We start from the raw sequence: 13,070 nt of genomic DNA on the forward strand, positions 1-13,070 counted from the left end.
TCAGCCTAGGCTACATGACACCCTGTCTCAAAAAGACAGAAAAAAGAGTACGTATTTGAAACTACTTTAAGAGAAATGAAAAGTATAGGCAAGTGTTGGGGTCAAAACCACCAAAGTTAATCTCTTTGGGCAAAATGAAGAAGCATATGGAATTACAGACTTCTAAAAAGAAATAGGAAAAATATTCCCAATAATTAAAGATGCCCAATCAACACAGAAATGATTCAAGACATACTTTTGGGGGGCTGGAGGGATGGCTTAGTGGTTAAGGCGTTTGCTTGCAAAGCCAAAGGACCTAGGTTTAATTCCCCAGTAGCCATGTAAGCCAGATGCACAAGGTGGCGCATGCATCTGGAGTTCATTGAGAGTGGCTGGAGGTCCTGGCATGCCCATTCTCTCCCTCTCTCCCTCCCTCTGTCTTGGTCAAATAAAGAAATACACTTTTTAAAAGAATTTTTTTTTATTTTTTTTTATTTGAGAGAGAAAGAGGCAGGTAGAGAGAAAATGGGCGTGACAGCCACTCCCAATGAACTCCAGATGCATGCGCCACCTTGTGCATCTGGCTTACATGGGTATTGGGGAATTGAAACTGGGTCGTTAGGCTTTGCAAGCAAGCGTCTTAACCATTAAGCCATCTTTCCAGCCCAGAATTTTCTTCTGAGGTCTTCTTGAATTTTTAAAATTTTATTATTTACTTATTAGAGAAGTAGGTAGAGAATTGGGCATGCGAGGGCTTTCAGCCATCTGCCTTATGCAGTTCCTGGAGAATTGAACCTAGGTCCTTTGGCTTTGTAAGCATGCACCTTAAGCTGCTAAGCCATCTCTCTAGTCCCTTCAAGAAATACTTTTTTGATTGGCTAAGGTTTTATTGAATTAGATTGGCTAAAGAACAATGGCTTAAATTTTGACTGTACTAACTGCCAGTGTAATGAACCTCAATAATCATCCTTGACATAAATGTGCTATGTAATTATTTTCTGTATATTAGTTTAAAATGGAATTTTGGCATATAGCATTTTTTATTTGTTATACTTTAACCTCCTTTGCTTTTACCTAATAAAATTTCCTCTCCTGCATTCAGAAGTTATACTGTCTGTATATCATATTTATTTAAACTCTGGTTTTTCAACCTGAATCTTTAAGAATTAGTCCACAAAATAATAAATTCCTCTCACCCACTAGTGGCACAGAAATAAGTGACACCACTAATTAGGGTGTTCATGTGTAATTTAAGAAGTGCCTGAAGAGAATGAGCTCAAATGCTTGTGGCTGGATCCTATTTTCTTCAATGTAGAATGCTTGGGAAGTACTATCTTATGGTAAATGATAACCAATTAATTGGGTTTCTTCATAACATAAAAAGAAACACTTATAAAAACTCATAAGAGTATTTAGCTTGTTCACAGGCTTAATTCCTTTCTCAAAATAGCAAACATAATTTACTATTCAGAGAGCCAACTTCTTTGCCAGGATAATTCATTTTGTTTATTTTTAGGTAAAGAACTCAATGAATATTAGCAGTAACAGCAGTTGAATCTGGTGCTTCATGAACAGGCAGGACAGCCTCACCTTCCCAGATTCTTTCAGATTTTTCCACAAGGGTCTCAAAGTTAGCACTCAGAACTGAAGTGAGCACAGTTTGTCTGCTGTTTTCACAGTTACTTTTCTGCAAAAAGTTTCTTCCAGGTTCACATGGAAAAGGCTTTTCATACCAGGCATGGTAGTTTCTTTACACAGTTTATTGTACATCTGCAGTTTAACTGTGACGTAAATACTGAGTTGGTTTTGTTTTGTGAGATAGGGTCTTGTTCTGTAGCCCAGGCTCGTCTGATACTTGCTCCAGAGCCCGCTGGCCAAGAACTTACAGCAATCTTCCTGCCTCTACCTTATAAATGTTGGGAGTAACAAGCATAGACCAAGCCACCATGCCTGGAAATACAGATTTTTTTTAAGTGCTATTTGTATTTACTTGTAAGCAAAGGGGGACAGAAGAGAGAGGAAAGAGAGAATGAGTGGTCCAGGGCCTCTAGCTGCAAACGAACTCCAGATGCATGAGCCACCTTTTACTTATTTATTTTATTTTTTGGTTTTTCAAGGTAGGGTCTCACTCTAGCCCGGGCTGACCTGGAATTCACTGTGTAGTCTCAGGGTAGCCTTGAACTCACAGCAATCTTCCTACCTCTGCCTCCCAAGTGCTGGGATTAAAGGCATGTGCCACCACACCCAGCTTAAATATTTTATATTTATTTATTTATTTGACAGAGAAAGAGGGAGAGAGAAAAAGAAAATGGGTGTGTCAGGGCCTCTAGCCACTGTAAATGAACTCCAGATGCATGCGTCCCCTGTGCATCTGGCTAACATGGGTCCTGGGGAATTGAACCTGGGTCCTTTGGCTTTGCAGGCAAACACCTTAACCACTAAGCCATCCCTCCAGCCCATCATGAGCCATTTTTTGTGCTTCCCCTCAACCCCATAGAGTCTTGTTCTAGCCCAGGTTGACCTAGAATTTACTCTGTAGTCTCAGGGTGTCCTTGAACTCACAGCAATCCTCCTACCTCAGCCTCCCAAGTGCTGAGAAAAGAGATATTTAAGACTCAAAGAAATGTGGTGAATTTTTCCCTGAAGTAACAGGATTTCGTAGAATTATTTTAAGACAGGGCATTTTTGAGGTAGGAGGATCACCATGAGTCCAAGGCCAGCCAAAGCTACATAACAAGACCTTATCTCAAAAACCAAAGCCAGGCATGGTGGCATACGCCTTTAATCCCAGCACTCTGGAGGCTGAGGTTGGAGGACTGCCATGAGTTTAAGACCATCCTGTGACGACATAGTGAATTCCAGGTCAGCCTAGGCTAGAGTGAGATCCTACCTTGAGAAACCAAACAGAAACAAACAACATAAAAGCACTTGCAAATCATTATAAAATGGCAATACTTGTAGAGATTTTAAATATAGTCCTTAGATGAACTCCAGTTTTATCAAAGGTCATCAAATTATAGGCTGTTACTCATTCTACCTTCTCTTGAAGCCAATACTCCCTCCTCAAAACAACCCCAACCCTCAGGAAGATCATCATGCCTGGGTGGGGTTGAGAAGATTGCAGGAGCGCAGGCAACTCATGCTTCAGCCTGTCTCCTCTGGTCAGGTCTAATACTGGCACTCACAGTTTTAGGTCTCATGTTTTGTTTGTATGTCTAGTACAGCTATTTTCAAATGTGATTTTGTGTCAACTTTTGGTCTCTTCAGTGTCATTTAATAAAGTACTAATTTATGTGTGAGTACTAAGATTACTTAATTTTATTTTAACTTAATGGCAATTGCCATTTGAAAAATCAGTTATTGACAGGCATGGTGGTGCATGCCTTTGATCGCAGCATTCAGGAGGCAGAGATAAGAGGCTCCCTGTGAGTTTGAGGTCAGCCTGAGGTTACATAGTGAATTCCAGGTCAGCCTGGGCTAGAGCAAGACCCTATCTCGGAAAAAAAAAAAAAAAAAAGAAAATCAATTGAAGGGCTGGAGAGATGGCTCAGTGGCTAAGGTTCTTGCCTGCGAAGCCTAATGACCCTGGTTTGATTCCCCAGTACCCACATAAAGCCAGATACCCAAGTATCTGGAGTCTGTTTGCTGACATGCCCTCTCTCTCCCTCTTACTCTCTCTGCTTGCAAATAAATAAATATTTTAAAACTCAGTTGTAAAAACATAATAATATGATCAAACCACAACATTTTCATGCATTAAAATTCTCAATAAAAATGTTAAGAAAAAAATTACCAATCTCGCTATCTAGATTTTTTATGAAGTTTTCATGCATATTCTACACAGAGGATAAGAAGACATAAAAGCGGAGGCTGGAGAGGCAGCTCAGCCATTAAAGGCACTTGCTTACAGAGCCTGTTGACCCCGGTTCAGCTGCCCAGTACCCATGTAAAGTCAGATGCACAGAGTAGTTCATGAGTCTGGAGTTCATTTGCAGCAGCAAAGGGTTGTGGTGTCCCATACACACTCTCACCAAAAACCAAAAACAAACAAAAACAGGTTTTTTTCAGGGGATAGGGTCTCACTCTTACTCAGGCTGACTTGGAATTCTTAGGCTGGCCAGAAGAGAGAGAGAGAGACAGAGAGAGAGAATGGCACGTCAGAGCCTCTAGCCACTGCAAACAGACTCCAGATGCATGCATCACTCTGCATGTGGCTTTATGTGGATGGTGGGGAATCAAACTCCAGTCATTAGGCTTTGCAAACAAGAGTCTTAACCATTGAGCCATCTCTCCAACACCCAGTTTTTTTTAAAGAAGATACAAAAGTCTTAGCCAAAAGCCCAGTAAACTGACAAAGGATGGATGGTGGAAATGGGAGAATTTCTTGGAAGCTGTGGCAAACACAGCAAAGAACAGCAGAGAGAATCCAGAACAAGAGACTGCCTCACATGAGGTGGACAGGTGAGGACCAATCCAAAAAGTTGTTCTCTGACCTCCACATCTTTACGATGGCACACGTGTGCCCACACTCACACACACAAACAATAACAAAGTTGTGTTTTTATTCCCACTCAATTATGTCCAGAACAATTTACTATGCCCTTAAAAATTTTGTAAACTGCCAGTTGTGGGGTGCACGCCTTTAATCCCAGCAGTTGGGAGGCAGAGGTAGGAGGATCGTCATAAGTTTGAGGCCACCTTGAGACTATAGTGAATTCCAGGTCATCCTGGGCTACAGTAAGACCCTACCTCGGAAAACCAAAAATAAATATAAATCTTGTAAACGAGTTTCATGGCTGCACAATAATTCATGGTATGCATATAGTTTGTGAGCATCCTCCTAGTACTGGGTATTTAAACTATTACCAGTGTATTGCTAATATTAACCATACCTGCATTTTCTATGATTTCCTTCAGATCAAACTCAAAATAATATTACATAAATGGTACATATTTAAGGTGAAAAAACATTATCATAACCTTCAAAAGGATTGTTTGGCAGCATTTGCCTGTTTTCCTGCACTGCTGATGACATGCATGAAGATAAGTCATAAATTTTCTAATCATTTTTAAATAGACTGTGATTTGACACTGTAGCCCAGGTTGGCCTTGAATTCACTGTAGAGCTCAGGGTGGCCCTGAACTTTCTACAATCCTTCTGCCTCTGTGTCCTGAGTACTGGGAGCATAGGCATGTGCCACCATGTCATAGTTATCAAAAAGGAAAAGTTTTATTTTTAAAAAAGTCAATACAAAAAAAAAAGTACCAGGAAAGAGAGACAGGGGAAGGAAAATATAAACAAAAATTGTTTGAAAATACCATAATGGAACTTAGTGCTTTATATGCTGATAAAAAATAAATCAGTACAAAAATATATTAAAAATGATTAGTATGTGGTAATGTTTTATGATTGAGGAAAGTTCACATAAAATAAAAATGCAGTTACTGTACCTTTGGGGAGAAAGCTCTGAACACCATAACATCAATTTACCTGATGAAAAGTTGAAGAAGAAAAAATATATATAGCTAATGAAAAACTCAGGTGGAATTGATATTGTTTCTGAATGCTGTGTTGAAGATGAATGTGGTTGTTACACTACAAGATGTATTTGTAGTAACTGCAGAGGTAGAACGTTTGAAGCTGTGAGTGTTTTCATGGGAGAGAAAGCATGGTTGCTTTTTTGCAGTCTTCCTTTGAAGTGTGTGTAGGGTGACTGACTACAAGAGACAAGTTTGTATTATTTCTTTCCAGCACACTTTCCTTTTCTCATCCCTCCTGTTTCCCTTTCCTCCCACCTTCTCTCCCTTCCTTTTTTTCTTTTTTGCTGACAGGATCTTGCTATGTAGCCTAGGTTGGCCTTAACTGGTATGTAGCCTTATCCTGCCTAAGGCCTCCCTAGTGCTAAGACTATAGGCATGCACCGGTACACTCAGCTAAGCCCCTCTTTTCTTTTTCAAAATATTTTTAAGACAGAAAGAACGAGGAAGAGAGGAGAGAATGGGTACATCAAGGCCTCCTGCTGCTATAAATAAACTCCAGATACAGGCACCACTTTCTGCATCTGGCTTTGTGCAGGTACTGGGGAATTGAACCCAGGCCATCAGGTGTTGCAACCAAATGCCTTTAACCACTGAGCAATCTCTCCAACCCCAACCTCTCTCTTTGTGTTTTTGTTTTGTTTTCTGAGGTAGGGTCTCATGCTAACTCAGGCTGCCCTGGAATTCAGTATGTAGTCTCAGAGTAGCTTTGAGCTCTTGGAGATCTTCCTACCTTTGCCTCCCCTAGGGCTGGGATTAAAGGAGTGTGGCCCAACCCCTCTTCTTAGGGAAAAGAATAAACCACAACATAAAAGACAAAAATTTCCAAGAATAAAATCATGAGATCTATACTCATGACTAGATATGATATATATAGGATATACACCATATATGTCCACAACAATTTCATTTAAGATGTTTTGTTTTTGTCCTTGTTTTCCTATCTACCAATCATCTATCTGTGCTTTCAGGATACAGGTAGCAGCCCTGGCTGTCTTGGAAATTGCTATGTAGACCAGGCTGAACTTGAACTTGTAGTAAACCTCTAGCCTCTGCCTCCCAGCGCTACAGTTACAGGCATGCTCCACACCTGCTCCAAAATTTTCTTTTAACATTTTCCTATTTCAATTTTTTTCTTCAATTTATTTCATGAAAAAGAAAATGAGGCCAGGCATGGTGGAGAACACCTTTAATCCCAGCACTTGGGAGGCAGAGGTAGGAGGATTGTCATGAGTTTGAGGCCACCCTGAGATAACAGTGAATTTCAGGTCAGCCTGAGCTAGGGTGAGAGCCTACCTCGAAAAACAAGAACAACAACAAAAAGAATTGGGGTTTTAATCAGTGAGATTAGGAAGTCATTAACAAGCATGCTTTTAAAAACTAAAAATAATGTAGGACTAAAGGAATCTTTTTTTTTTTTTTTTTTTTTTTTTTTTTTTGAGGTAAGGTTGCACTCTAGCCCAGGCTGACCTGGAATTCACTATATAGTCTCAGGGTGGCCTCAAACTTATGGAGATTCTCCTACCTCTGCATCCCCTGTGCTGCGATTAAAGGTGTGCACTACCACCCCCGGTGGATCTTAAATATTTGTTGATGAATTTTATAGAGTTATGTTCACACTATCCTTTGGACAAAATAAACTTTTGCGTGTCTCAGAAGACTTCTCCAGGATTGTCTCACAGAGCTTCTATGTAGGCATTAGCCAGCTTCAAATGATGGCTCTCCCCTACCGTTACCACGTATGCTGTCCACCTATGGAGCCTTTTCCACACCCCTTCTCCTTAGTCTTAGTTCATCTTTGTCCACACCACAACCCATGTAAAGAATGCCTTCCTATGGCGCACGCCTTTAAGCCCAGCTCTTGGGAGGCAGAGGTAGGAGGACCTTTGAGCTCGAGGCCAGCCTGAAACTACACTGAATTCCAGGTTAGCCTGGGCTAGAGTGAGACCCTACCTAGAAAAACAAGCAAACAACAAAAAAAATTTTTTTGGTCCCGGCGTGGTGGGTCACGCCGTAATCCCAACACTCGGGAGGCAGAGGTAGAAGGATCGCCATGAGTTCAAGGCCACCCTGAGACTACATAGAGAATTCTAGATCAACCTGGGCTAGAATGAGGACCTACCTCGAAGAACCAAAAAAAAAAAAAAAAAAAAAAAAAACCAAACAAACAAACAAAAAAAACCCCAAAACATTCTGGCTGGATGTGGCGACACATGACACACGCCTTTTAATCCCAGCACTTGTAGGAGGCAAGAGGTAGGAGGATCACCCTGAGTTCGAGGCCACTTTGAGACTTCATAGTGAATTCCAGAACAGCCTGGCTAGAAATAAATAATAAATAAAAATAAATAAATAAAAGAATGCCTGTCCCACTTTCTTCAGCGCCTGACAGGTACGTCTCCTTTTCTAGGAAGCCCTCACCAACACATTTTTCCTCATTCTCTGTATGCTATACTCCGTTCTTTTTCTTCTAGCACTCCTCTCAAATCATTTTGCCTCTTTATTAATCAACCGTCTAAGGAAGAAGCATTGCGGTTTTTCTTCTCTCACAGCAGACACCTGCTCCAGCTTGCAGGAATGACTTGTCAGCTGCCCCCTCCATAGAGTGAAGGGCTGACACTTTCATCACAGGGTTTTGTTTTCCTCCTCCAGAAGCCCGTTGGCCGGACCGATGGTGCCCCATCACCCGGTTCTCATGAGCAGGCGTGCAGGAACGCGCCCCTTCCCTGGCAGGTCTGAGCCTGCGATCTACCCTTATCACAGTGGGAGAGCAATCTCAGTTGAGCCCCGTGCTGAGCCCGGCTATCGGGCCGTCCGCGAGGGTGCATGGCCGGGATGCTCGGGCGGGAATCACGGCGCTGCGGGCTTGGGTGAGAAACTTGCCGCGACAGCGCACTTGAAACGGGACCTAAGGGACCAGGTGCAGAGAACCCGGAGAGAGAGAGAGACGAGTCCCGGCGGTTCGAGGTGGGTCCGGAAGCCGGACACCAGGCGAGGGAGGTGCCTCGCGAGCTCCCGCACGCCGGGAGGCAGCCGCGCCGCCACCGGTTCGCCTCCCCGGGGCTCTCGCTCCCAGAGACTGCCCCGGCCGAGCCCATCCGCGGAACTCCGTCTTCCCTCTGTCCCGCCCGTGTACCCTCTGATTGAACGGCAGCGGCCGAAGAGCCGCTTCTGACCGTTATTTAGTCAATGCAACCAATTGAACCCACAGAGCGCAGAATGGAACCCCCGCGGCTCGCTACTTCTGCTTTCCAGCTCCCCTACCGCGCGCCACGCCCATCTTTTCTTTCCCACCCACCTCCACTTGGGGATCTGTGCTGCTCACTGGTCACTTGCCCTGCCAATCTGACCGCCGTCAACGAATCCCGCTTTAGGAAAGGGAAAGCGCGTACACCGGACTCTAGGCGACGCGAGCCTAACGCCCCCCAGCGGCCGGAGGCGCTGGGAGGAACTCATTTGCATAACGGCCGCCCCTCGCTCTCTCCGCTCGGAGTCCCGCCCCTCACCGAACTAGAAAGCTGTTGGTCCAGCGATCGATCACTCCGACCAGGCAAGCCAATGTGAACGCCGAAAGAGTTTGTGCGGGGCGGTCCCGGGAGCTGATTGGACCTGGAAGTTTCCTCCCCGAAAGCGGGAGGGAAGGCGGCTATAAAGAGCCGGGAAGCCAGGAGGAGGGAGCCGGGAGACGCGTCGTCGCGCTCGCGGAGTGGTAGTGTGAGGTGACCGTTAATTAGACCCCGGCGCGTCGCCTCTCCCGGCTTGCTCGTCCTAACGTCGCTTTGCCCGTCTGCCAGTCTCAGGATGTCCGCCCGCGGCCCGGCTATCGGCATCGACCTGGGCACCACGTACTCTTGCGTGGGGGTGTTCCAACACGGCAAGGTGGAGATCATCGCCAATGACCAGGGCAACCGCACCACCCCCAGCTACGTGGCCTTCACCGACACGGAACGCCTGATCGGCGACGCCGCCAAGAACCAAGTAGCCATGAACCCCACGAACACCATCTTCGACGCCAAGCGGCTGATCGGGCGCAAGTTCGAGGACGCCACGGTGCAGTCGGACATGAAGCACTGGCCCTTCCGGGTGGTGAGCGAGGGCGGTAAGCCCAAGGTGCAGGTGGAGTACAAGGGCGAGATGAAGACCTTCTTCCCGGAAGAGATCTCCTCCATGGTGCTCACGAAGATGAAGGAGATCGCCGAGGCCTACCTGGGGGGTAAAGTGCAGAGCGCGGTCATCACGGTGCCGGCCTATTTCAACGACTCGCAGCGCCAGGCCACCAAGGACGCGGGCACCATCACGGGCCTCAACGTGCTGCGCATCATCAACGAGCCCACGGCGGCGGCCATCGCCTACGGCCTGGACAAGAAGGGCTGCGCGGGCGGCGAGAAGAACGTGCTCATCTTCGACCTGGGCGGCGGCACGTTCGACGTGTCCATCCTGACCATCGAGGACGGCATCTTCGAGGTGAAGTCGACGGCCGGCGACACCCACCTAGGCGGCGAAGACTTCGACAACCGCATGGTGAGCCACCTGGCCGAGGAGTTCAAGCGCAAACACAAGAAGGACATCGCGCCCAACAAGCGCGCTGTGCGGCGGCTGCGCACGGCCTGCGAGCGCGCCAAGCGCACCCTGAGCTCGTCCACGCAGGCGAGCATCGAGATCGACTCGCTCTACGAGGGCATAGACTTCTACACGTCCATCACCCGCGCCCGCTTCGAAGAGCTCAACGCCGACCTCTTCCGCGGCACCCTGGAGCCGGTGGAGAAGGCGCTGCGCGACGCCAAGCTAGACAAGGGCCAGATCCAGGAGATCGTGCTGGTGGGCGGCTCCACGCGCATCCCCAAGATCCAGAAGCTGCTGCAGGACTTCTTCAACGGCAAGGAGCTCAACAAGAGCATCAACCCCGACGAGGCCGTGGCCTACGGCGCCGCTGTGCAGGCGGCCATCCTCATTGGCGACAAGTCGGAGAACGTGCAGGATCTGCTGCTGCTGGACGTGACGCCCCTGTCGCTGGGCATCGAGACGGCTGGCGGCGTCATGACCCCGCTCATCAAGAGGAACACCACCATCCCCACCAAGCAGACGCAGACCTTCACCACCTATTCAGACAACCAGAGCAGTGTGCTGGTGCAGGTGTACGAGGGCGAACGGGCCATGACCAAGGACAATAACCTGTTGGGCAAGTTCGACCTGACTGGGATCCCCCCAGCACCCCGCGGGGTCCCCCAGATCGAGGTCACCTTCGACATCGATGCCAACGGCATTCTCAACGTCACCGCCGCAGACAAGAGCACCGGGAAGGAGAACAAAATCACCATCACCAACGACAAGGGTCGTCTGAGCAAGGACGACATTGACCGCATGGTGCAGGAGGCCGAGCGGTACAAGTCGGAAGATGAAGCAAATCGCGACCGCGTCTCCGCCAAAAACGCGGTGGAGTCCTATACCTACAACATCAAGCAGACGGTGGAAGACGAGAAATTGAGGGGCAAGATCAGCGAGCAGGACAAAAACAAGATCCTCGACAAGTGTCAGGAGGTGATCAGCTGGCTCGACCGCAACCAGATGGCAGAGAAAGACGAGTACGAGCACAAGCAGAAAGAGCTTGAGCGCGTGTGCAACCCCATCATCAGCAAACTTTACCAAGGCGGCCCTGGCGGCGGCGGCTCCGGAGCCTCGGGAGGACCCACCATCGAGGAAGTGGACTAACTGCACGAGCCAGCGTAAACCTCTTTTCCTTTTTTTCCTTTTGTTTTGGTTTCTTCTTTGAAGTGTGCTTGTGCCAAGTAAGATCTGTTGAAAGTCTAGCTCGTTGTATAGGAATGAAAGGAAAGGTGCAACAACTTAGTTTAGTTATAAAAGGTTAGTTCTACAGTTTGGTTTGGGAAAATGAGGTTTCTCGAATGCATTTTCAGCCATTGCTTCTTTGAGCATTTTTGGTTAAGCTTAGTTTGTGCATGCAGATATGCTTGAGATGGGAAACCTGCTGTTTGCACACCTGTCCTAATGGAAGCATGATAACAAGAAGATATACAAGCTTGAATTATTTTTATGTACTACTTTAAGAATAACACAGTCATTTTAAAGGCAGGCATATTTCTGTAAACACACACATACAAATTTAAAGTAAAGCTGAAATTGGTCTCAAAATTGCTGTCTTGGAGTTTTCAATTTCCCCTTGTATTTTTACTCATGTTTATCTTTAAGGTATTAGTATCGTGAAATTTTCTAATCCAATCTTCTCTAATTCTCAGATGAAGTTCCTGCTTTGAATTATACAAAGTTTAAGGGGAGAAGAATCTTGGTAAACTCCCCCCGCCTTAATACAGAAACCTAAGTGGGGTCTTCCAGTACCCTAACTCAAGTGAAAAACCTACCTGCCTATCTCAGGCAATACAGGCTGTATTCTGGGGTTCCGTATAAATTTTTTTTTTTTCCTCTATTGTAAGGAAAAATGGAGGCAGTGTCTTTTCATAATAGCCAGAGGTGGTATGGAAGCACTTGCTTTGGGACATGGAAGTGCCTGGAACAAGAGCCAGCAGGCAAGCTCTTAGGTGATTTAATATTAACAGCCCCCCAAACTAGTCAGACTTGTTTTAACTTTAATTAGTAATAAAGCAGTTCAGCTGTTCTGATCTTATGGTGAATTCTATTAAGAGCGTGTTTACAGCAGTTTTAATTACTTGGGAGGTAGGGGAAGATGTTTTGTCTTTCTGATTTGAAGATTATTATAAAGCTTTTACAATACCTACCTCAAAACACTACAACAGTTTAAAAAGACACACTGCATCATAGCACCATCAACCCAACCATTTTCGTATCCATCCAGTTGGAAACAGGACTATCTCAACTCTGAGATTTATTATTCTAGGTGTAAACTTTAAAGTCCCATCGATAGGAGAAGGTGGGCTTTATTTTGTAGAACAAATCTTTGTGTTTTTTTTTTAAGGGGAATTTGGGAGAAAATTGGGAAGGCTTTGAAAATGCATTGTTTTAACCTAATGTTTTCACTGCACATGGAAATTTTGATATCTTTCTAAGTATATAAAGATTTGCTTCTTGCTGCTAAAATAAGATTGAATTGTTGAAACTGTTTTTAATGTAGCAAGTGGACCCTCTTGTCATGCAGTGAGATTGATTTTTGGATTAATAGCATGAGTAATTTCAAAATTTAAAAACAGAGTTGGGGAGATGGCTTAGTGGTTAAAGGTGCTTGCTTGCAAAGCCTGCGGGCCTGGGTTCAATGCCCCTGTACCCACATAAAGCCAGATGCACAAATTAGCACTTGTGTCTGGAGTTTGTTTGCAGTAACCAGAGGCCCTTGCATGCCCATATTCATTCTTTCTCGCTCAAATAAATACATGTACCTTTTTAAAATTTTTATTTGCAAGCAAACAAGTTATGATGTTGGACTTTGGTAATGAATGTATGCCTGTGTGTGTGTGCATGTGTGTATGTGTGTGTGTGTATTCCTTTTAGCAAGTCTCACTTAGATAGGGGAAGAAAGATAGGTAACTGTGAAATTGCTTCAAAATACTTAAAAATTTCAAAGA

At 45.4% G+C, this 13,070-nt stretch overlaps 1 protein-coding gene across 1 annotated transcript; it reads left to right on the forward strand.

Moving 5' to 3' along the window:
• Nucleotides 1-9,190: 9,190 nt before the first annotated feature.
• On the forward strand, nucleotides 9,191-11,667 carry Hspa2 (heat shock protein family A (Hsp70) member 2). The gene has a single exon (XM_004649260.3). It carries the CDS (start codon nucleotides 9,319-9,321, stop codon nucleotides 11,224-11,226), a length of 1,908 nt encoding a protein of 635 aa, XP_004649317.1. The 5' UTR covers nucleotides 9,191-9,318; the 3' UTR covers nucleotides 11,227-11,667.
• Nucleotides 11,668-13,070: the final 1,403 nt, after the last annotated feature.

Source organism: Jaculus jaculus, chromosome 7, assembly GCF_020740685.1.
Source record: "Jaculus jaculus isolate mJacJac1 chromosome 7, mJacJac1.mat.Y.cur, whole genome shotgun sequence".
Classification (NCBI taxonomy): domain Eukaryota; kingdom Metazoa; phylum Chordata; class Mammalia; order Rodentia; family Dipodidae; genus Jaculus; species Jaculus jaculus.